Source organism: Tyto alba, unplaced genomic scaffold, assembly GCF_018691265.1.
Source record: "Tyto alba isolate M040663 unplaced genomic scaffold, T.alba_DEE_v4.0 Super-Scaffold_14, whole genome shotgun sequence".
Lineage (NCBI taxonomy): Eukaryota > Metazoa > Chordata > Aves > Strigiformes > Tytonidae > Tyto > Tyto alba.
Genome location: NW_024881276.1, coordinates 2,197,091 through 2,219,974, shown reverse-complemented (window position 1 = coordinate 2,219,974; position 22,884 = coordinate 2,197,091). Strand labels below are relative to the sequence as shown.

At 39.6% G+C, this 22,884-nt stretch overlaps 1 protein-coding gene across 8 annotated transcripts in view; it reads left to right on the top strand.

Annotated features, from left to right (window-relative positions):
- The first annotated feature begins 14 nt into the window (after nt 1–14).
- The window catches only part of HERC2 (HECT and RLD domain containing E3 ubiquitin protein ligase 2), a 114,384-nt gene continuing 91,514 nt past the window's right edge, over nt 15–22,884 (top strand). For 3 of the 8 annotated variants that reach the window (XM_042788890.1, XM_042788891.1, XM_042788884.1), the window contains exons 1-4: nt 15–121; nt 1,047–1,163; nt 11,959–12,073; nt 19,691–19,828. In XM_042788890.1, coding sequence (XP_042644824.1) covers nt 1,092–1,163; nt 11,959–12,073; nt 19,691–19,828 — 325 coding nt within the window. In that variant the 5' untranslated portion in view covers nt 15–121; nt 1,047–1,091. The other 5 variants (XM_042788887.1, XM_042788885.1, XM_042788886.1 and 2 more) reach the window with 5 other exon arrangements.

Here is a 22,884-nt window from a genome sequence, read left to right as displayed (position 1 = left end):
GGAGAAGGGGGGGGGGAGGGGGGGGAAGGAGGGACGGACGAGGATTAACCGGGGCCGAGCGGGCGGCGGTGGATCGAGGCGGGGCAAGGGGCCGAGGAGCCGCTGTCGCCGTCGTCGGCCGGTGAGTGTGAGGGAGCCTGGCGCGCGCCCCGACGCCTCCATCTGGCGCGGAGGGGTTGGGGGTGTGTGTGTGTGTGGGGGGGGGGGAGAGACAGAGGGCGGGAACGGTCGCGTGTGTCGTGTCCATTCCCCCACCCCCCCCCCAATCGATGGATCTGGCCGCAGTGTGGGGGGGTGGTCGCGAGCGCGCTCAGCCTCGGTCTGGCGGCGCGGGGGAAGCGCCCCCCCCCCCCCCTTTCCCCGCAGCCAGGGAGCCCCGCGGGAGGGGCGGGGCGGGGCGGTGCAGCCCCCGTGCCGTGTGCAGCGACCCCTGCCCGGGCGGGGCCTTCACACCCCGCCGCGCCCCCGCCCCAAAACGGCCCCGTTACCCCCCCGCGGGGTCCCGGCGGCCCGCTTCCCCCCCGGGCCGGCCGGGGTGGGTTAAAGCCGCGGCTGGGGACCGTAATGGGCGGTGACAACGAACAGTGAGGGCGGGGGGGGGGATGCTCCGGGGAGAGGGGGTCGGGCGGCGGGGGGGGGGGGGGGGGGGGGGGGTGGGGGGGGTGCGGGTGACCCTGATAATCGCTTTATGTCGGCCTGCGGCTTGCGTAATCTGCGATCAATTATTTATTTCATGCACCACTTATGGGTCTGAGGGGCAGCGTCAGGCCTCTGAGGTAGCTCGGTGCAGCAGGAGGGAGGCTTCCTTCCAGGAATGTTAGGGGGAAGGGAAGTGGAGGGATTATTTTTTGGGGGGTGGGTGTTCAAATAGTGTTCTTCATGCGTGTTCCTCTTCCTGTGCGATTTCAGGGGATGTGAGCAATGGAGGTCCTTACTCATGATAAATTTTTAAAGATCGAGTGGAAGCCATGCTAGTTTGAACAAAAATAACCTTGCGTGGCTTATTTCATGTGCTAGGTTGTTATTTTTTTTTCATTCTGTGGCAGGTTGGGCTGCTCAGCCAGCCTGGAGAGAAGGCTGGAGAAGGAAACATGTCTTCTGAATCTTTTTGTCTGGCTGCTCAAGCTAGATTTGACTCCAAATGGTTGAAGACAGACTTACAGGTAAGGAGTTAGATATATTGCATTGTGACCTTTCAGGTGCAGATCAAGGGTGCTTTTAGTCTAAATAGCTGACAACCAGAAGACTGCAGCATTGCTCTCGAGATAGATGTATAGGGTTTTTGGAGTGTGCTGATTTAAAACTGATCTTGAAGAAACACTAACTTATTTTGAGCTGCAAAAAGATCTGTAGTGTCAGTCCAGTCCCTTCTGCTTAAAAGCAAGCTGGACTACGTATGTATGTTACCTTTGCAGAGTGTCTAATCATGTAGCTGAGTATGTAGCATTACTGCTAGAACTAGAAACTCTTCATTTAGGCTGTTACTAAACTTCTTGGCTACATATGAGCTAGCAGCCTTAATGCACAAGTGAACTGAAGTGAAAGGTGATAAAAATCTAATTTATCTTTTGAAGAATTCAGATTAATTTTTACTGTAGTTGTTTGTATAACAGGTATAGGCTTCCTTTAAATTTTGTCCTTTTTAAAGGGAGTTAGTTTTTTATCAAAGATACGAGGTTGAAATGGAACTGGTCTTTGAAATGTGCTGGTGTTTGGTGAAAGTTTTGTCTTAGAAGACGATTTGTTCATTTATAAAAGTTGTTTGATGCAGGGATGAGGATACCATCACGTTTTCCCAATTCAGGTTTGAAAATTAAATGGAAAATGTAGAGAAGTAGCGTGGTTTGGGTCAGTTATGTTTGTTCCAGATGAAATGGGTAACTAGAGTAAGTCCTTGTCTGTCTTGTTTCCTCCCCCAGATGTTGCATATAGATACCTTACTTTGAATTATCTTTCCAAGTTCATGCTTGAAAATCCAAAATTCTTGTTAGGATGGGCCAGCCAGTGTTATACTTTTGTTACAGGGTAATAATACTAACAACAACAAAAAAATAATTAATTGCCTCCTGAGTGACTTTGCCCAAAATTACATGCTGGTAGTCTGAGTGGTTGAGTTCAGCTGTTTTTGTGGTTAGACAAGTTTTTTTCCCATGCGGTTGTGATTAAAAAGCAGCCTCTTGCAGTATTTTACATCAAAGAAGGTGAATCGCAATCAGAAGTGACAGATACAGCTTTAGAGATAACATTATTTAGTAGGTCTTGTATGTAAATGCTATAAAATGCCAGGGCTTGCTCTTAATTTGGCTGGATCAAGATTAATAGATCAAGATTTTAATCTTTTATTTTTATCAAAGTAAAAGTTTTGATCCAAAGTTAGATGTTTTGCCTAATGTGTAAATAATTGTACTAGAAAACAATTTGAAGATAAGCATATTAAGAAATACAGAAATATTTTTGTGTTCCCTGGAGGCTGGCTTCTAGATGACAAATATGTTGCTTCAGTGACTACAGAACAGAGGAAAATTTTAGCTGAAGAAGTGACAGTCTTTGTAGCAGCTGCTGAGTATGCACTGCCTATTTTTCTTCTGTATTATATGGGGTGAAAAATGTGACTGTTCATGTGACTCGTCAGACTTTTTTTCCTCATTTGTAGTACCTTTTTTTCTAAGGCCCTTTTTTTTTTTGTTTGTTTATGTAAACTTTTGACAAGAGGGTTTCAGTTGCCACCCAAACTTTAAGGATTATTTTTAGCTGAGTGTGTAGGAGTGCAATGAAATATTTCTCTTTTATGAGATTGTTGTGTAGTTAATGTGTTGTAATAATTCCTTTTAATAATAAAAATCTTAATTTGTAACAAATTTCTATGAATAAGGTCTCTTATTTATAAGAGTTCTTTATGAGTAATTGCCAGGGCACTCCTTTTGTTTTCTTCCAGTAATGCTGTAGTCAAAATAATGAGATTAATGAAATAAGAAAACAGTAATCATTTGTGATCTGCTGCATGCAAACATCACTTCTCTGGAATCTGAAGACTAGCCAGGCCTCCTGGGTATAATATAATTTTCTTATTAGGTTAACTGGTTTTGGTATTACACAGGTCCTCATCATGGAACTTTATATCTGGATATATGTGTTCAGTATTTAAAAAAAAAAAAAACGTGCTTTTTGATATATTAAATGGCAGGTGTCTTCTGTCAAGTAAAGGGGTTTTGGGCTTTGTGGAACTTTCTGTTGCATGATTGAGTATTTTAGCTACTGGTTGACTAGGATGCCTAGCTGAGTGTGGAGTTTCTTTATAGGTATAAATCTTGTCTCTCAGTCTTCTAGGTGTACTGAATACGCTGATTTCCTTGCTGTGTAAGTTTTTACTGGCTAACTGTAGAAAGGTCTTATTGGTGTTCTAGAGACTGTCAGCAGGAATTGAAAAGATGAGCAAACCTTGAAGAGCCTTGAAGGAAGACACTCATTTATGTGAATTAATCAAGCTGACTATGAATTATTGTTTGGAATTAGACACTGAAAATCTCCACTTTGCAGCTAGATTTTTAGCTTTTCACTGCACAGCAGTCTGAGAGTGGGTAGGTAAAAGACCTTGGAGAAACAGAATTATTACTGGGGAATTCTTACCTTAGGAGACATACAGAGATTGATTAGTCATTAAAACTAATTTTTGTTGTTTTTAAATAAAGTTCTTTCCTCCTGCAAAATTTGGGGAGTATAGCTAAAATTGGAAGTGAAATGTTTCAATTGGTGGGCTAGTGGTCTCCAAAGTCTGACTTGCTTTTTTTTTTTTTTTTTTTTTCCTTTTTGTTATTTGTTTCACTGTTGCCAGAGAGCTTGCTCTTTAGGCTCAATGGCTGTGGCAGTTACTGTGGATTAAGCCAGTGAAATTTCTCTGGAAATGACTGGATTCTTTTTTTACTTTAGCTCAAGATGATGTTGCATTAATAATGCAATACACAATAATATAATACTATGTGCATTAAGTCTATACTGTGGTCGTATTAATATAATAAGAATGACACGTGGATTTTAGCATGGATTGTGTTTAATCACCTGTGTGTATGTGACTGTTCCATCTGGGGTCCAGGGCAAATTTATATGCTCTTCTACAGTTTTGGGATGTTATTGTTACGAGACAAAGCCAGCGTGATGTAGCATATTATTACTGTTCTTAAGAGAATATCAGAGACACAAGTGCTTTTGTAATAGCAGTGAGCCTTTAGCTTGTAGGATTAGCTGAAGTGGTGTGAAAAGTTAATGGAACTATATTTTGACAATATTTTTTTTTGCTTATATTAATTCATCTGAAACTAATCAATATTATAGGAAGCCAAAATGCTCTGCAAAGACCCAAGTGCATCCCATAACTATTCCATGTCTTTCTACTAACTTCGTAGTTGTTGAGGAATCATTGTGTAATTCACAGCTGCTAGTATAATTTTGAGCTGGTTAGAAACATTTGTTTTATTAAAAATCTAAATTTCCTCGTGGAGCAAAATTAAGATAGTCTGTGTTGTCTGAAAAAACACAAACTGTTATAGCAGCTGAAAAATTAGGATAGTTGAGCTCAGTATGAGGTAACATCAGTAGTACAATATGTAATAAGTTCTCATATTACATATATCAATAATACATGTATAACATCATCCTTAATAAAATAATCAAGTGAAGTTATAAAACAGGTGGATTTTAATACAGTCCACTTTTTCGTGGGTCATGTTTAATGTAGTTGCTAGGAAGGTTAGTGTATCACATAAATTTCCAATTTTTTTTTTTTTAGATTTGAATTAATACATTTAAAACTACTTATTTATGTCCATTGCTAGTAGAAACCATCACATTTATAGCAAAATCTCTGTGTGATGGGAAATTGTGTTTTAATGGCGTATTCTAAGGAAGAAATCCTTCTTTAAGAAGAAAAAGTATAAAAAATGTACAAATGGAAGGGAAGATTAAAATTGTTCACTTAAATCTACATATCCAGTTTGGTGAATCAGACTGTGCTTAAAGTAAGTCTGATTAAATAGATGTACTGTACTACTAATTTAGAACTTTTTATGCAGAGAACTTTAATTAGTGATGGCTGAATAATGGAAAATGAGAATTGCTGTCAGCTAATGGGATGTATGTGTGTTCAAATGGTGTTTAATTGGTCTGCTTATTCTGGATCCCGTGGAGAACTATTGTGCTTAATAGCAGGGGTTAGAGGTGAAAAACTTTCATTTACCTCTCGTGTGCAGAAAGACTTCAGGCAACAGGCAAGGTGCAAGAGGAATGTGGTGCATTTTCCTTGGTTTTCGTTTAATTCATGGTTGGCAGGCTATTTCTGTCATCATCTTTTGCCAGAGATGAGAGTGAGCTTTTTTAAAATGAAACAGCCACCTGTAAGAGTTGTGTTGGTCTGAAATCTTTTTATTTTCCTTTCAAAGCTACATTCGACAGTTTGTTTTTCATGAAAATCCCACTCTTCTAGCATCTAGATCAGTGTCTTTGCTTGCAAGAGGATAATGTAAATAAAAGGTGTCTTGACTATTAAAAGCAAGTTAGTGAAAGTTGCTTTCTCTATTTGGTTGATTTTCTGTTAATTTTATTCTTAGTTTTTCTTAGTTTTGTTTTTCTGGTCAAAAAATGAAGGGCTTATGTGGAAGTTCTCACAGCAAACTGCAAATGAGAACTCCTGCATTTTTAAAGAAGTGAAGTTTGCAATAGGAATTTTTAAAAATTATTTTAAAAATGAAGTAATGCTGTCCTGCCAAAACAAGTGATTTCCAGAGGGAGGGTTGAGGACCATGTGTGGAGTGATAGGTTAGAGAAATGTCTCTGCGAATATTGTGGCTCAAACAAAACTACTGTTCTGCAAATGGAGAAGGTTAGAGAATTTCTCTTCTGAGTTTGAGGGAATTACATAATTTTTCTTTGCGTGTGACCATTAACTGTTAATAAACTTTTGCAACAAATGGAAGACCGATAGACTTGTTATGGGGACATTTCTAGTTTAATCCCCAAATCTGTTGAGGTAATGTGGGGCTGCTGAACTTTTCTGTCTTTGCTATCAGAGCTGTATGTTTAGATCTAATGATGTTTCATTGTGCTTTGCATAGGTGTGATAAGCAGCTGTGGTTTCAGGGCATGCTTCAGCAGGGAAGGAAGGAAGCTAGGACAAAATACTGAAGATGACAATGAAAAGGGAAACACAAATGGAATGGATTCAAAGAAGCAAAAACAACAGAGACGCTTGGGAAAGGACTTACTGTTCTGTGATTTTCTTTACCATTACTGGGCTGAAAAAGTTTGTTTTTTAATCTATTTCTAAAGATTTTTTTTTTTTAATGTAGTCTTTAAAATAACAGCCAATGGCTAATGCACCTAATAACTGAATGGAAGAACAGATTCTTTCCCTTCCCCCCTCCACTGGCAATTCTGAGGTGAAGATTATTTAAGTAGCTTATCTTTTAAATCCATGTTGACATTTTGTTATTATGAAGACACTTTCTTGAATTTTCAGGGCAGTTACATAATCAGGAATCCTACCTAAATCAATCCTTGTTCTTTGGTGCGGTTTTCTTTTCCTGGCTTCATTTTTCTTGAACTCAGGTTAACTTTTATGGAGGCTTCTATGCTTTCTGCAGGAAAGTTTATGAAACCGCCTCAAGAACATGATCTGCTGTGCCACATGGAGTAAGCTTTGTCTGACTTTAACAGCTGAGTTTAGAACAAAATCACAGTGGCTGATTATTCTTAAAATAACATACTAGAAGCAAAACTGTAGTGGTGCTTGGAGAATTCTCAGAAGCTTACCCAGTTATGGCTGCAAGATTTAATTTTCTTGAAATGTAAGGAAATGTTAATGCCAATGCCTTAATTTCTGGAGTTGATGGGGATGGATGGGAATTTCAGTGCCACCCGTGTTGGAGCATGGCAGCAGCATATGCCAACAACCAAACTAGAGATCCTTTTGACTTAATTAAATGTTGTACCAGACAGAATAAATTACAGTTTAACTGCAGAGATAAGATTAGCAAAAGATTAGGAGTGGGGGCTGCCCAGTTTACAGTGCAGTAGAAGTTTACTTTGAAGTCTGCTCAGACTCTTGCTTTTTTGGCTTGGGATAAGTGAGCATGGCTGAAACTTAGGTCTGTGGGAAGTATGAATTTGGCGAGCTACATGCCTTGCAAGTGCAGAGATCAAGACGTGGTCTGGGGATGAGAACGTGTGACAAATGCTTGAAGTGGCTTGGAGTTTCTGAAGGTGAGGTGCACAGAAGATGAGGGTATGTGGCTGTGGTCTTATCTGAGAGGAGGTCAGGAGATGCCATCGGAAGAACGAGGGAGATTTTGGGCATGGGGAATGAGTACAAAGATTAAGAAGACAGGCCAGGGCTGTAAGTCAGTGGTTGGTGGTGATGGAGCATGGAGCTGCTGTTGTCTCAGTCTTGGGGAGGCAGCTTGTAGGCAGCGGGGCAAGCAGGGGCTTGGGGTCCATGTGGGGTTTTTACAGCTTGCATATCCCTGGCATTGTTGCCAGCTGCAAAAACTTAATTACTCTTAATTGGTTAATTTACTGAGTTTGTCAAGTTCATCCCTTTAAACATTCACAAATGAAGTTACTAAATTATTAGAGGGAAAGATGTCCACCTAAATCAAGCAATGTAGTGAGAGAGTGTTAGGCTTAACAAAACACAAGAAGGTACTCTTGCACTTGCAACCCCAATATATCAGAAACAATGAAGTCTTCACCAGATGTGTTTTTCTTTTCTTACACTGCACCACTGATTGCCTTGTGTAGTTTCTTTAAAGATTTGAGTGGAAGAATAGCCATGGAAGAAGGGTCATATATTTTGGAAAACAGAAACTAAAGAGGGATGTTTTTCCAAATTTGATTTGAACAAAGTTCTAGTTCTCCTGTCTCAGTACTTGGATGTGTTGATAGACTCCTTGCAAATGACTGAACGCAAGAAACGTCACTGGGAGCAAACAGAGAAAGTAATAGGTGCTTGTACTGGCTAAGATAGTGTTAAAGCACTGTAGAAAGAAAGAAAAGCATGGTTGTGTAGTCAAAGCAGATAATTTGACTTTTCTGCCATATGGTTGACTTAATGTTCTCGTCAGCTGCTAGTTTCACAGAATCACAAATGGTTGAGGTCGGAAAAGACCTTTGGAGATCATCTGGTCCAACACCCCTGCTCAGGCAAAGCCAAGTGGCTTGGAGCCAGTTGCCCAGGACCATGTCTGAATGGCTTTTGACTATTTTCAGAGATGGACTCCACAGCCTCCCCGGGCGACCCGTGCCGGTTCTCGGTCACCCTCACAGTGAAAAAGTGTTTCCTGATGTTCAGGGGGAACCTCCTGTGTTGCCGGTTGTGCCCGCTGCCTCTGGTCCTGTCACTGGGCACCAGTGAGCAAAGCCTGGCTCCCCCTTTGCACCCTCCCTTCAGCTGGGCAAAAAAAAAAGAGATGCCCTCTGAGCTTCCTCTTCTCCAGGCTGAGCAGTGCCAGCTCTCGCAGCCTTTCCTCACAGGAGAGATGTGCCAGTCCCTTCATCATCCGTGTGGCCCTTCACTGGGCTCTCTCCAGTATGACCACGTCTCTCGTAGCGGGGAGCCCAGCACTGGACCCAGCACCCCAGCTGGGGCCTCGCCAGTGCTGAGCAGAGGGGAAGGATCACCCCCCTCAACCTGCTGGCAGCGCTCCTCCTGATGCAGCCCAGGGCTCCCGTTAACCTTCTCCACGGCAAGGGCACGTTGGTGGCTCACGTGCAGCTTGGTGCCCACCAGGTTCTCTTGTGCAAAGCTGCTTTCCAGCTGGGTTACCCCCAGCCTGCACTGGTGCCCGGGGCTGTTCCTCCCCACGTCCAGGACTTCACACTTCTCTTTGTTGAACTTCATGAGGTTCCTGCCAGCCCATTTCTCCAGCCTGTTGAGGTCCCTCTGGATGGCAGCACGACCCTCTGGGTCTATCAACCACTTCTCCCTGTTTCTGTGAGTTAAGTGAAATAGCTCTTTTAAGGTACTTCTGAAGCTTCTATGATGGTTGTAGAATTCTGGGATCATGAAAATAAAATTGCTTAAATAATTTGTCACTTAAACTCAGACTTTTCTTTCACTTTTGGCTATCATAGTGGTAATTTGCTGTTTAATGTGTCTGCTGAACATCGACTAGGTTAATAGTGAACTTGTTACAGTTGGAATTGAATTGCCCTTGGTTATGACAGATGAGTTGGTTGCAAATACTGTTTCTTAATTGTCCTTTCTGTTGGTTGCTTTGATTATTATGACAAAAAAAGTCTGGTGTTCCTTCACTTTCAAACACATTTCCTTTCCCCCATCCCCCAACACATATACAGCTGGCAAAATGTTAACTACAACCTGAATAAAAGTAAAATTGTTTATCTGAAGGTTGCTTATGGTGTGAGTTTCCACATGAGTTGTTTGGAGAAAGGGGGGGAACTCTGACCTGTGATAGTTGCTCTATCTTCATGCAACATACCAGGAAAATGACTGATAAGAATTTGAATACCAAACCCAAGGCAGAAGAAATTTTGTTTACGTTTTCAGTTTTTAGCTGCATGAAAGACTTAGGTAAATTTTGTGCCATGTTAAAGGATTAGAGGTTAAAACAATTGATTCTACTTTCCAGCAGTGCTAACAAAAGTACTGTTTTATAAAATAAAACAATGCTGCATTACAAAGAATCATGAATTCAAAGCCTGTAGACCTTTAGATTGTAAGCTTAAGGACTGTGAGAATCGTTTTCCATACAGAGGTGATCTGAGCATGTAAAACAAAATGTATGAAAAGACAGTTTATCAGAAAAAAATCTCAACTTTGTGAAAACCGTAATTTATTATGTAACCCTTCTGGAGGGTTGCCTCGCTATTTTTCAAGCTTGTATTTTAGCAGAGATTAGCATTCAACAGGTGAATGTTTTTTTAAAAAAAAAATCTTCTATCACATATGAGCCAAAAATAGTGAAACAGTTGGGTTTAGCTCTTTTTGCAAGAAAAAAATTGTGAAAAAACCCCATCCTGAAGTGCCCCACTAAAGTGTATGATCACATCTGATGAAGGAGAAGGCGAATGACATTTATTTTTGAAATATTTATAGACTGAGAATAATGCAAAAAAATTCAGTCAGTGGTGAATGGTTGATTTTGGTGTGTGGTGTGTGTGTGTTTTTTTTTTTTTTTTGCATTGTTGAAATGCACCTTTACTTGAGAGTATTAAATTTTTTAAAAAGCCAAATGCAAAGCTTTTAGCCAAACAGTGACTCTTTGCAAACGTGCTGTCTAGCTGTGAAGAGCAGGGACTGTACCTTTCAGTAAAGCATGGTCACAGTGTAATTCTGGTGTTGCACAGCTGATAAATCACAGGTAAGTTGAATAAATGTCTAGCTCACACTGTGCGATTATTTTCCCTCATACCCCCTTGAGATCAGAAAATAGCAGGGGACAAATGCGTACATTTTATGCTGAAAGAAGAATGACTGAAATCATTAGTGTGTGTTGGAGTGAATTTCTGAAGTATGCAATATGGAGTCAAGAAACTCCTATGTTAATTTAGCGCGTTACAGTGGTGTCAAAACATGCAGCTTGTCTTCAATTCTTCATTTTATCTGAGATTAGCTAGATCAGCGAATGACTTCCCTGCTGGTGTTTGTGACTCTTAAAACCTCTAATCTTTCATCATTAAAATACCTTAGGAAATAGATCAAAATAAAGTGTGAGTGGACTTCTGCATATAACGGTAAATATTTTACAGCAGTTGTGTAAGTGACGTCTTGGTATTGCTCCTCAGTTAAAACACTTTGGATTTGAATAACGGTTACATAACACAAAGAGGCTTCTGAATAAGCCTTCAGCAGGTTTTTTTTTTTTTTTAAAATGTCTCCACTGCACTGCTTTGGTATGCTAAAGGTATTCTGTTTTTTTCAGTTGCATGTACTCCCCTCCTCCCTTATGCTCTGTAGTTGCAAATTACAGCCTGGTTATTATGGAATTCACTTGGGATGCTGGCACCTGCTTTTCAACATTTCATAAAGCGGAGAACAACATCAGTAGAAGACAAGTTGTCCTCCTGGCCATTAGGATTCTTCACGGGAGATCCAAATTCATAAATCATTAGGAGATTCGTGTTACAGCCAGCGCTTTCACGAGCGCTTCCAGCTAGCGCAGCCCCGCCATTTGTTCTGTCCCGAGTATTTGTCCGGTTCTGCACCCGGCGTGTTGGGACCTGGCCCGGGGTTGGGGTGGCCCCTCGCTCTCCCCCCAGGTGCAGCTGGTTCTGGGCTTGATTGGTTCCATCCTGGGGTTCTGCCTGTGAGAGGAGGCGTTGCAGCGGCTGGAAGGGAGAGGGAGGGCTGTGAGAGATGCTTTGCATGGCAGCGCCGGTTTGAAAGGGTTAAATACATTTAGGAATCCGCGCCTTGATGTCCTGCGTTCTGGTTGAGCCCCCAGCTCTTCGGTTGCTGGTTTGGGGAGGGGACTGTGGTGACTTTTCTTCATGCTTCCCCGTTTTGTGGCTTTGTGCAGCTCGGCTTTGTTTGGATAGCTTTTCCTGATGGGGGAAAAAGGACACTCCGCCCCATACCCCTCTTCCCCCCCCCCCGATTACTGCATAATGTCATCTTGAATGTGTAATAGTTCTGAGGTGACCGAATCCATGCTTTTGATGAACTTTCTTTTGGTGAAAAATTCTCATCTTGCTGTATTTGAGCCTATATAAAAGTTACTGGTTTGCACTTTCAGTTTGAAAATAACATAGCTAGAGAATGGGAGATCCTGAAGATCATTTAAATCCCTGTCATACACACATACAGTGAATATACTAGTGAGGTGATACACGTGTTCTCTTCATCTTGGTCAGAATATAAAATCTGATATATTTTAATGTATGTTAGCTTGAGTTGGCTTCAGGGAAAATAGTTGTGTGTAACTATATATAATGTATTATTTTTAACAGCTTGCTTTTACACGAGATGGACTGTGTGGCTTGTGGAATGAAATGGTAAAAGATGGGGAGATTGTATATCCTGGAACAGAGTTAACACAAAGTAGTGAACTACCTCCAAGAAAAGGTATGTTTTTTTTTTAAATTATTTTCTCTTTGTTCATTTTTTCTTTTATTGTGAAGGTGAAAATGGAATTCTAATTTCATACTGTCACAGGTTTATTGTCACCTGTCTATACAATTGGCAGGCGTTCATATTTAGAATTAAATACAATTGAAACTGATTTCTTAAAAGTGTACAGAAAGGTGACATCTGAGCTTTCACATGAAGTCTTAAATCTCTTCCAGCCTTTTGAAATTAATCTTCATATCTAGGCATGTTATTATGAGAGAGGCTTGGCGGTGTCCTTTTGTTTGGTATGCTTGGTGGAAAAAAAGAAAAAGCCGAAGCCTTTGTTTAAAGGAAGAGGACTGAGGAATGGGGTAAAGCTGATACTGCTATTTCTAATTTTGTTTATAGTCTTCATAAAGTAACTAAAAGGTCAGCTGAAAAACTGCCCACAATCTGACTGAGAATGTAGTGCCTCTTTTTATTACTTTGGTGGAGGTGAATTTTGTTTCATAATGGGCCATGCCAGCTGATGAAGTGATTCTGCTCTTGCCTTTTTTCTTCCTTCTGATTGTGGTGCTCTTTGGACTCGTTATTGAACAAAAAATTAAACTGGTCAGAAAAGGAAGAGGTTTATGTTTCTTAACCTGGCTGAAATGGGCTCACCAAATGTTCAGATAAGTTTTACCAGTAATTTATGTGATCCCCAAATAAATGAGTCTCTGTCTAGGAGAAGGGTGGAAATACTGCCTTTGGTAGCAGTGAATTATTATTTCAACTTCTGTTACTTCTTGAACTGTGTGTTGGATAGACATGTTAGTTCAAACCAATAATGCTCAATTACTTATGAAGAGTAATTTTTTTTTTGGTACCTATGATTTGCCTTCTTTAAAAAATGGGGGGAGGGTGAAGTCTTTTTGACTAGAGGAAGTTATTTCTACAGGAAAGAAGCTGTAACAAATAGTTTATGAGGAGAGTGAATTATATGCTATTTCTATCAAGAGTATAAACTTTGTAGGTTGTGAGTGGCTGTGCGCTGTAGTAAGGACTAGAATTATGCTCCTAACTGTTTCAGAGTTAGAAAACTTTTTTGTCCTCCTCCTGCTGCTGGTCCTTCTGAATATTATTGTTGACAGTGGATGAAAATACAGCTGATCTTATCAGAAACGCTACTACAACAGCTGTTCCTGAAATGAGTGGAGGTAGTGTAATATTTTTTTCTTCAGATTGGCTAGTTTCATGTGTTTTACTAAAAGGCATCATAAACTTGATGCAGTGAAGGGGAGGGTAATCCCCTAAATGAACCGTGGGAAACGCTTTCCCATTCATTGACAGCTCATGGTAGAGGTGATGGTCACTGTATCACGGTTCAACATACTCTGCTCTCATGTAGCAAAAAGATAACATCTATAATAATGAAGACAATATATTAAATACCAGCTTTATAAATGAAATCGATGGCATTTCCTCTTTTTGTGCCATATACTTACAGATTGTTTTTGGAATTGTTCTGGTCTTTGGCAGAAAACTATTTTTCCAATATCTTTTATAGATAAGTAGCCACAGAGAATTTGGATTTTTGTTAGTTACGGTGCTGTAGGGCTTTCAGTGTTTCTGAGAAAGCTTATAGAAAGGTGTCATAGTATAACTGGGTTTTGTTTTCATGAGAATCATTGAAATATCAGCTAGGAAAATGCAAGCTGTCAGTTCTGATCCAAAATGTAGAGAGCAGTATAAAGTAAAAAAAAACAAAAGTGCTAAGCAAGTCAATCATCTGTGACTTCAGATGTTCATCCACACTTGGGAGACGTATTCTGAATAATGACATAAAGTTGTTTGTGGCTTTGTTTTTTTTTTTTTTTTTAATGCTCTATGTGTGTATGTACACATGACTTTGAAGGATCAAAAAGGTGTAAACTGTTAAAGGCTATAGGATACTGTTACTTACAAATACAGAAATTCTGACTGTTTACTGTAGAAATAAGGCATTTATTTTACCTTAAAATTTCAGTGGTCCAAACCCTGATGAGGCTCCTGAAAGTTTTCTTGTATCTGTGGTGTGCTTTTTTTGGTGGTGTGTGGGTGGGTTGGTTTGTTTGTTTTGTTGTTGTTAAAGCAAGACTGCCACTTTTTTCCAGTACTGTATTGTGGTGGGTTGACCATAGCCAGTTGCCCACCCAGCTTCTTGCTCACTGCCCCTCCTCAACAAGACAGAGGGAGAAAATAAAACAGAAGAGCTTGTGGGTCAAGATAAAGCCAGGGAGATCACTTACCAGTTACTGTCATGGGCAAAACAGTCTTATTTGGGGAAAATTAATTTAATTTAATTTATTGCTGTTTAAGATAGAGTTGGTGGGCTGGGTTTCTAAATCCAGCATGGTAGGATAGTGAGTAACAAAAATGAAAATTGAAACACCTTTCCTACAACCTTTCCTTCTGGAGGGGTAAAGCATAGGTATTATATAGCACAAATTGCATCTGTTCCTTTCCGCAACTAGAATGCCTATGTTCTTTTACATAGGTAATTCTAAAACATCTACTTCTTGAAAAGCTACAGGAGTTAATAAATTTAAATAGAGCCTTTTCAGGCTCTTAATTCTTAGAGTTAACTTCACTGAAAGAGAATTCATACTTTAACCTTCATAAATGTCGTTGTGCTAGCCTACAGGATCGGTAAAATAAAACCATCTTGCTTACTAGACTTGAGTTTTGAGAAAACTAATCAAGGCTATTTTTAGTCAATGTTGATCAGACTGTATATTTGATTCTGTTAGGCAGTGCAACCAGAAAAACTGGGGGTCACTTGGCACCTGTGAACTTGCAGCTCAAATTGAGTTTCATGAAGTTAAAATCTAGAGTATTTCAGTCTGTTTAGTTGGTAGTTAGTTTTTTTGCATAAATGTCCTACAAATGTAATTCAAGAGGAAAGGGAAAAGTACGTACAAGTAATAAGATTTATATAAACCCCGGTGCTTTTATATTAAAAGCAATATATCTTAATCTCAGTATTCAGATTTTGCTGCTAAATTGACTGATTTGGAGATAAATAAGAGAGGTTGCTGATATCAGTCCGTTTTATTCGGTATGTTTTAAAAAGTTTTGATTTATGCCCATCTGTTGTAACTCCTTCTTCAGTAGTGCTGTAGCTCTGTGATGCTGACTGGGCTGCTCAGAAGAGGCACTTCATTCTTTCCGTGGATATCAGTAGTGGTAATAGACTGGAAGAACGTACTATTGATAGCAAAAAGCATTCTGTTCCTCTCTAGGAAGGATATGCAAGTAGTGTATTTTCTTCCCCTGTTAGCAGAAACATTTGGTTAGGAGTAACCTCTTTGTTTTTTTTTCTTCATGGCGCTTTCAGAAAAAAACATGTTTGATAAATGCATTCAGCAGAATGTGTCTGCGTGTTTCCAAGTATCATCTGAGGACACAGCTGTGACAGCAGTGATGTCCAAATACAGGTGCACTTGCGGCATGGCACGTACTTAAAAGATAATCAGGCCGCCCTCAGGAAGTTTGGGTGAGGTTAATATCTTGTATACTGGAAGCATACTGAAAATAATAAGAAGTATTAAATAATGTTGCTTTTGCTAATTTTTAAGGTAGAGAACCATTTATGTGAGTTTTTAAGATATATCAGGCTACACAGGTGTTTCTCTCGTGGGTGTTTTTTTGTTTGTGGTTTTTATTTTTGTGGGTTTTTTAATTTTTTTTTTTTTTTAATTTTTTATTCCTCAAACTTCTGTATAGATGGGGCTTTCTCTTTCAGTTAGCTATTTTAAGTTCCAGGGTAAAAATATAAAATGATCGGCTTCATGCCTCTGTCCTACCTTTAGTAAACACTGTGGGCTTCCTCTTCTGTTCCCCCTTTCTGGAAAGTTGGACCTTTGTCAGCCTAGTGCTGTTGAATCCACAAACCTCATTTATTGTTGCACCTGCAAGTAGATAATAAAATCCAAATGCCACAAGCGATTTCAGAGAGGCTGGCAGAACCCAAATCTTTATGATAAAAATAACAGTATATGGAAATTGGTTATGGTGTCTTACCATTCAGACCACATACGTATCAAACTGTAGTAGGGAGCAGGCATATAGGCTGGCTCCTGCTTTGAGCTTCCTTTCTTGTGTAAGAAAACTTGTTAAAAGGGAGAAGTGCCTCTTTCCCTCTTTCTGCTTCCCCCAACCCAGTTACATGGGCTCTACCCAGTGGCTCAAGCGTTCAGCACTCAGCTCTGTTCCATCATACTCTCTTTGCAGGACGTCTGTAGCCACCCTGTTGGACAGTTTGACTTCCTACATATAAAATGCTTTACTGCATATTCAACAGATAATTTAAAGAATACATTTTAAAAAATAGTATATCAGGGAAGGAAAAAAAAAAATCTTTATTTCTGATGAGGGTTAGACGATCACAATATTCTGTTGTCTTGACTTCTACACTTGAAAGGCTGTGTAAACACGGTTTGCAAATAGTTAGGCATGCATCATTCCATCACAAATAACTATCAATTGACGTTTATATAAATACATATATATATATAAATAAAAGCTCTTTGACAGAAAACAAATTATTATTTTGTATTTCAGCTGAAACACTTCCCGGATCTGGGACTTGTACCAAATACTGTATTAGAGTGGTTGTAAAATACAGTCCTTGCCTAAAGCACACCATATAACTTTTTGCCTTGTGAACAGCAACATCTGTTGGGAAACTGTTGCAGGCTTTTTTTTTCTACTGAGGGATTCCTAACTTTATCAGTTCATTTGGCACTTAAGAGCAGCACAAGATCATACTGTAACGGGTGCCAGAGGTGACTGTGCAGTGTCTGTTATTTTTTTCATTGAATATGAAATGTAAGTTCCACCTTTAGTGGCTTCCTTTTTATCCTGCTATTAAACTGGATCAGGCTGTTGCTGTGCAAGATAGAGCACACGTGGTGAGCTGCTGCGCTTCGGTTTGAGAGCTAACTTCTAATTGAGAATGGTTGCTCCAGTTGCTCGGTTGTAGCTGGCTAAGCATGCCTCCCTCAGCTTGGAGGCTTAAGGTTGTAAACCAAAACATAGTTAAGAGAAAGTTCTCTCAGGGAGAAGTCACACGGTTGTTTTCCTCCACCACAATATCCACGCTTCAGTCTGAGAAAAATTAAGTTGAAAGAGGTTGTCACACTGCAGCGTGTTTTTGCACACATTGTTTTGAAAACTGCCTTACTGTTATTTTGGCCCTTGCTGGCTTCACTCAAGATTTCTTCCACCCTGCACCTCTTTCTGAAAAATCTTTGGGGCTCACTTTCTAAAAATCCCTTACATTAAGCATAACTGAGCTGTCACAGTTGTGATGTCTGTGTTGCTGCTTTCAATCTAGACTGATACCAACTTTGTCCCTTGTGAGAAAAATGTTTTTTTGCAAGTATAGTGAAAAGTTTTTGTGGAACAATTTGACATGGACTTCTAATGTGATTTTTAGCTGAGCTCCTTCCCACTTCTTCTCTCTTTGTGCTCCTGTTGGTACAGACAATGAAAGCAAGATTTTTTTTTTTTCATGTGAATTGGCATGTCAGGGTGTTTTTTTTTTATACAATACAAAGTTTAAGTTCCCACCTGGATTGGGACCTTCTCTATTTTCAGTGAGGAGGTGGGGGAAACGGTTAAGTTCATAGCCCTTTGTTGTCATCTTTGGCCAAGGATCTGTTAAAAAGTGTACCAAATTCTCTTACAGCTGCCTGTGAGGCATAGTGTCTTGGCACAGCACCCTTCTACACACTAGCTAAAATCCAAGACCCTGCAGAATGTGTCTCTAAATTGTGTGGGTGGGTGGAGAAAAAGTGAGATTATGGTGTTACTGGGGGAATATTCTGAACTACTGAGGCTAAGCAGAGCCCCTAGTCACTGATTTAACTCTATCATGGAATCTGTGCTTTAGGATTATTTGCTTGTGCCTTGGAATAGAAGCAGCTAGATTCAGTTGCACTTTGGACATGCGTTGTCATGCTGATGACTGCTGTGCTATTGGCTGTTTCTTGGTGTTGCAGAGGAACAGTTATATTTTCTCTATTTGCCACTTACAAGTGGGATATCCAAACTGCATTTTCCTATTGTCAAATGACTTTGCTACCCCTTCCTTAGACCACAATCTCAGCTGCAGCATGCATGCTCTCCTCTTCATTTTTTTCCTGTTTTCCTTCAGTTTTCATCTGCCACCTCCTGAGCCCTAGTGTGGGTTATAGACTAGGAAACACTGGCTTTAAATTAAAACTTGTATAATTAAGGCACCTTAAAAAGGCTTAGTTTGGGAGGTGCTGTTGTCTAGTCTAACATTTTTTGAACAAAGAGGCAATCACAGATCCAGTTACAACCAGATTAGGCACTTGTTTTTTTGCAGGCCAGATGGAAAGAACAGTTGAATGTTTTCTACAGTGTGATAAGTGTATTTTGTATGTTCTGATGTAATGAGAGCCTTTCATCTCCAAGCGGGGTCATGGTCAGTCTGAGGCAGGCTGCAGTCAGATGTGCTGTGTCTGGCTACAGCTGTAAACCTCTTGTCTGTTACAGTCTTCTCAAATATGCTGGTACAAATGTGTATATTTTGGGTGGGGGGGGGTTGAGATGGGGAAAAAGACAAAATTCTAGTGCTAGTCTGATTTGTGGCCAGGACGTTTTGGGAGGAAGTTTCTGTAGAGTAGATTAACAGGTTGGAATGGAGGGCCAGTCGTTTTCAAGATCCTGGTGAAAATGGCTGGAACGAATCTCTTCATGGGTAAGTTGCAAATGCTGGACTTGAGAACTCTTGGGGTGTATTTTTAGAAGAGGTCAGGATGAGGAAAGCGGTTGCTACCGTGGCCCTTAATTGCAAGGCAATATTGTGCATTGAACTGACTGGAGGTATGGATATGGAAATCTATATCCTCAATATGATTAAGGAGGGACTTCTAGCTGTCTAGTTCTACTGTATTTAGAAAATTGGGACTTTCATGCGGCCTTTGATTGTAGAGATTAGTGACTAATGTCTGTGTTCTGTCTTTATGAAAGTAATGTCAAAGGAATTGCAAATGCTGTTTTGTTGCTTGGGCAGAAAGTGATGGTATTATTTTCATTACTTGCTGGTAATTACTAAGATGCTAGATATATTACAGATGTTGAAATTCTGCTGTATACAATTAGTGTGTCAATATATAGCTCTCCTTGATTTTGAAGTTAAGGCAATTGCTATTTTTCCTCCTTCCCCCCCACCCCCCCCCTCCCCGTGTTGGAAGTACTACAGAAATGCAGATAATTGGGAGTAGAATCTGACTTAAAGTGCATCCTTTGTGATACTGTGTGTTTCAAATCCTTTGCAAGTCTTACGTGATGGTATTGATATTAAATGTTCATCCTCCCTAGGAGGTTACAGCAGAGATTTCTAAGGTCACTGTCTTATGAAATGTAACATGAGACCTAGCACCTGTGACAGTTAACATGGTAAAATACTACTTTCCCCCCCCCTGTACTTTTAATGATAGAAAATATTGCTGTAAACTTGTGGGCTGGGCGTTTCACCTTTACATTTCTAATCTAGAACTGAATTCAAGGGGGAAGTAGCTTAACTGGTCTTTGAATTGTTTTTTGTTTTTTTTTTTTCCCCTCTCTTTTTTTCTTCAGATGATAGCACTGAATGCCAAACTGCATCAAAGAAAGAAGAGCAAAACGACAAAGAAAAGAAAGATGAAGAAGAGGCTCCGCTGCCCACTTACAGGGCCAAATCGATTGTTGAGAGTTGGGTGTGGGGCAAACAACCAGGTATTACAGCTGTTTTGGTCATTCTCACCGAAACATTACATATTCTATATTGAACACTACTTTTGTAGCGTCAGGAAGTAATGGGATCGAATGTACTTGCTGACAGATGCATCTGTTAGGTTAGCGGAATAAGTTGGATAAGTGGTTAACTGTGATTGAAGTTAAACATTTACTATAATTACTTTCAGATTTAGACTCATGACTTGAAGAGTCAATTTGCACCTTTCATGCTGCTTGAAGGAATGATAAGCTGACTTGGAACAAATGCAGATATACAGTGAAATGTTGTGATGTCTTCAGAATATTTATTTTCAGTTGCAGACACTAAAAAGAAATTGCTTAGTTTCTGAAGCTTGAATTCTCTGCAGGCAATACAGGTATAATAGGTGATTTTTCTTTTTGATTTCATGGTCTGCTAGGTAAGTTTGGGTGGATCATGGGAGGAAGGTTGAAATGGTTAGTTCAGTTAACTGTCTTGACCTCTGCTGACAGTTGAATGACGGCAGTGGAAAACGGTTTGTGTGTTCATGTCTTCATGTATGGCTCTCTAAAATACTGATTTTGATACTGAAGCCAGTTGAAGTTCATGGCTGTTTATTACTGCAGAGCAGCAAGTCACTGTCCACGTTTAAAAACAGCAGATCAGAAGCAGCTTCACTTCAGTGATTTCTTTTACAGTTCTGGTGTGTGATATTGCCTGATTCAGATAGTGGCACATGACTTTGAAGACAACTGTTACGTGCCTTTCCCTTTCGCCTCGCCCAGAAGCACTTGAAGATCCCTGGGAAAAGTATTGTCTCTCCAGTGCCGGAATCTGCATCTGTGTAGCCCTGTTTGCTAGGGAAGCTATTTGTTTTTGTTGAGCCACAGGTCAGCTGCCAGGCTGCTGTCCTCTGCTCTGTGCCAGCCAGCTTGCTCCCTGTTCTTGAGGACGGACAGACAGATGGACTTGCTGTCACTCTAGTAGTGGGACAGAATTTGCGGGAGGAATGAAAAGAATTGCCACTACAGTGGAAGGGGGGGAGTGAGAATTGAATGCGTTGAAGAGATGTAAGCTGAAGGTCACATTATTTTTGTTTTGTATTTTTATTTAATGTTTGTTGCTGAAGAGTAGAATAAAACTGTTTTACAAAATGGTAATCTAAGCGAAGTATTTTACCAGATTTTTCCCAACTGACCAAGGCGTTTGGGACAAGATCTGGCCTTTAAGCTTACCCTCCAATTATTTCTTAAAAATTGAAAAAACAGTTGTTTAGAAAAAGAGGCATGTATGTGTGTTTGGAGTTTTCAGAAAGAAATAAATTTCTCTCTTGTATTGACTTTTAGGGTTTATATATAGTATTGTTTATTGACGCACACATAGATACTTAGTCTAGAAATAACTTATGAAGACTTTAGCCAATAAGTTTGTATTCCTTGGTCTCTGTTACCATTTGTGCTTGAAATTTGCATCACCTAGCTGTGACATACAAATCCTTAAACAATGCGACAAACACACTTGCTGTTTATTTATAGAAGTGTTACAGGTGGCTTTTGTTCATGATTATAGATAACAGTTTGGTTTGTATTTGTCAGAAGTATAGCTAACAGATGCCTTTTGAGCCATCCCAGTTTTTGTGGCGTGATAATTAATTTTGAAAAAAAAAAAAAAAAAAGAGTTACTTAGTTACTTCAATTTTGATACTTTGTATAAGTGTTTCATAAAATGAGGAAGACTGTTTTAAGCTTTTTTCCTGTCTTCCTTCATAACAATTAAATGAACCTTTGAACATTTGCCTGTCAAAAGCATGAAGGAACTTTTTCAAAAGAGATTTGTTTCTTAAGTATATTGTTGCTGATCAAGTAACAATTAAACAATTCTTTTATTAGAGTTAATTCTGTAAAAGAATTAAAATTACTGTGTTTTTGTTAGTGTTTTATATTCCTTTACAAGTAAGGTATAGTTTGGAGATGTGAGCTTGTAGTTATTTTACAAAAAGAACTGAAGAGTCATTTGAAGTCTGTGTTTCAATACCATGACCTATTTCTACCGAGTTTAAAGATTTGCAGTCTTATATTATGAAAATAGTATCAAGACATTAGATGGTATATATGTATGTTTTAGAAGTGCTGTAATACAGTGTTATTTTGCTAGGAAGTGTGTAGGATCATGCTACTGGACTTCCAGAGGCCAATCCAGGTTGGTGAGCCTTGTGATATCCCTCCCCCACGAGGGCTGAGAGATTTTGAAAGCACACAGAAAATGTGTTCATCAAATGTGTTGAGAAGTAGTACTTTTTGTGTCCCCCTCCAGCCCTGTGCGTGTTATGTCATTCTGGCACAAGTTCAGAGAAGCAAAATGCTTTCCCTAGTTCTAATTTATGCTGAGATCACCACTCTGCCAGAAGAGGGCAAAGAGGTCATAGTTTTTTTTTTTTTCTCTTTTTTTTTTTTTTTTTTTTTTTTTTTTTTGGAATAGTCTTTATTATGCCAAGTACTGTAAAAATGTGTAAGATAGTAATAAATACACAAGTAAGTCATCATTTGACCTTAAGGTGTTTTTCCTTCTCTGTTGCATCGTGGTGTTCATCCATTTCATATCCAGCTCTTAACTGATGTCAGTGTTGAGTTATTCAGGCCTCAATTTTGACGTAAGTGCTTCTTTAAAACATTTTCCCCCTATCCTATTCCTACCACATTGTGTGTTCATTAACCAGTTCTTGTGATTATTCCTTAAAGTCTTGTTTTACTACTTTTTTTTTTGTTTTTGTTTGTTTTTGTTTGTTTTTGTTTGTTTTTTTTTTTTTTTTTTGTCTCTGAAAATACTTGATTTTTATCATCTTACATGATCTGGAGAGAAGTCCAGGTGTTCAGCCCTGGATATGTGGAGAAAAAGAGGAAATTGTTCAAAACTTACAGAAGCCCTTTCTTGGGCTTCTTTTTCTCAGTCATGATGTGCTTAAGGTTGGCTATATTGCGTCAAACCGAAGGACAGTCTAGTCCAGTGTCCTGACAACAACGGCATAAATAGCAGTAGCCAAGTGAATAATTAGGTTCCATGTTTATGTTATGTTATC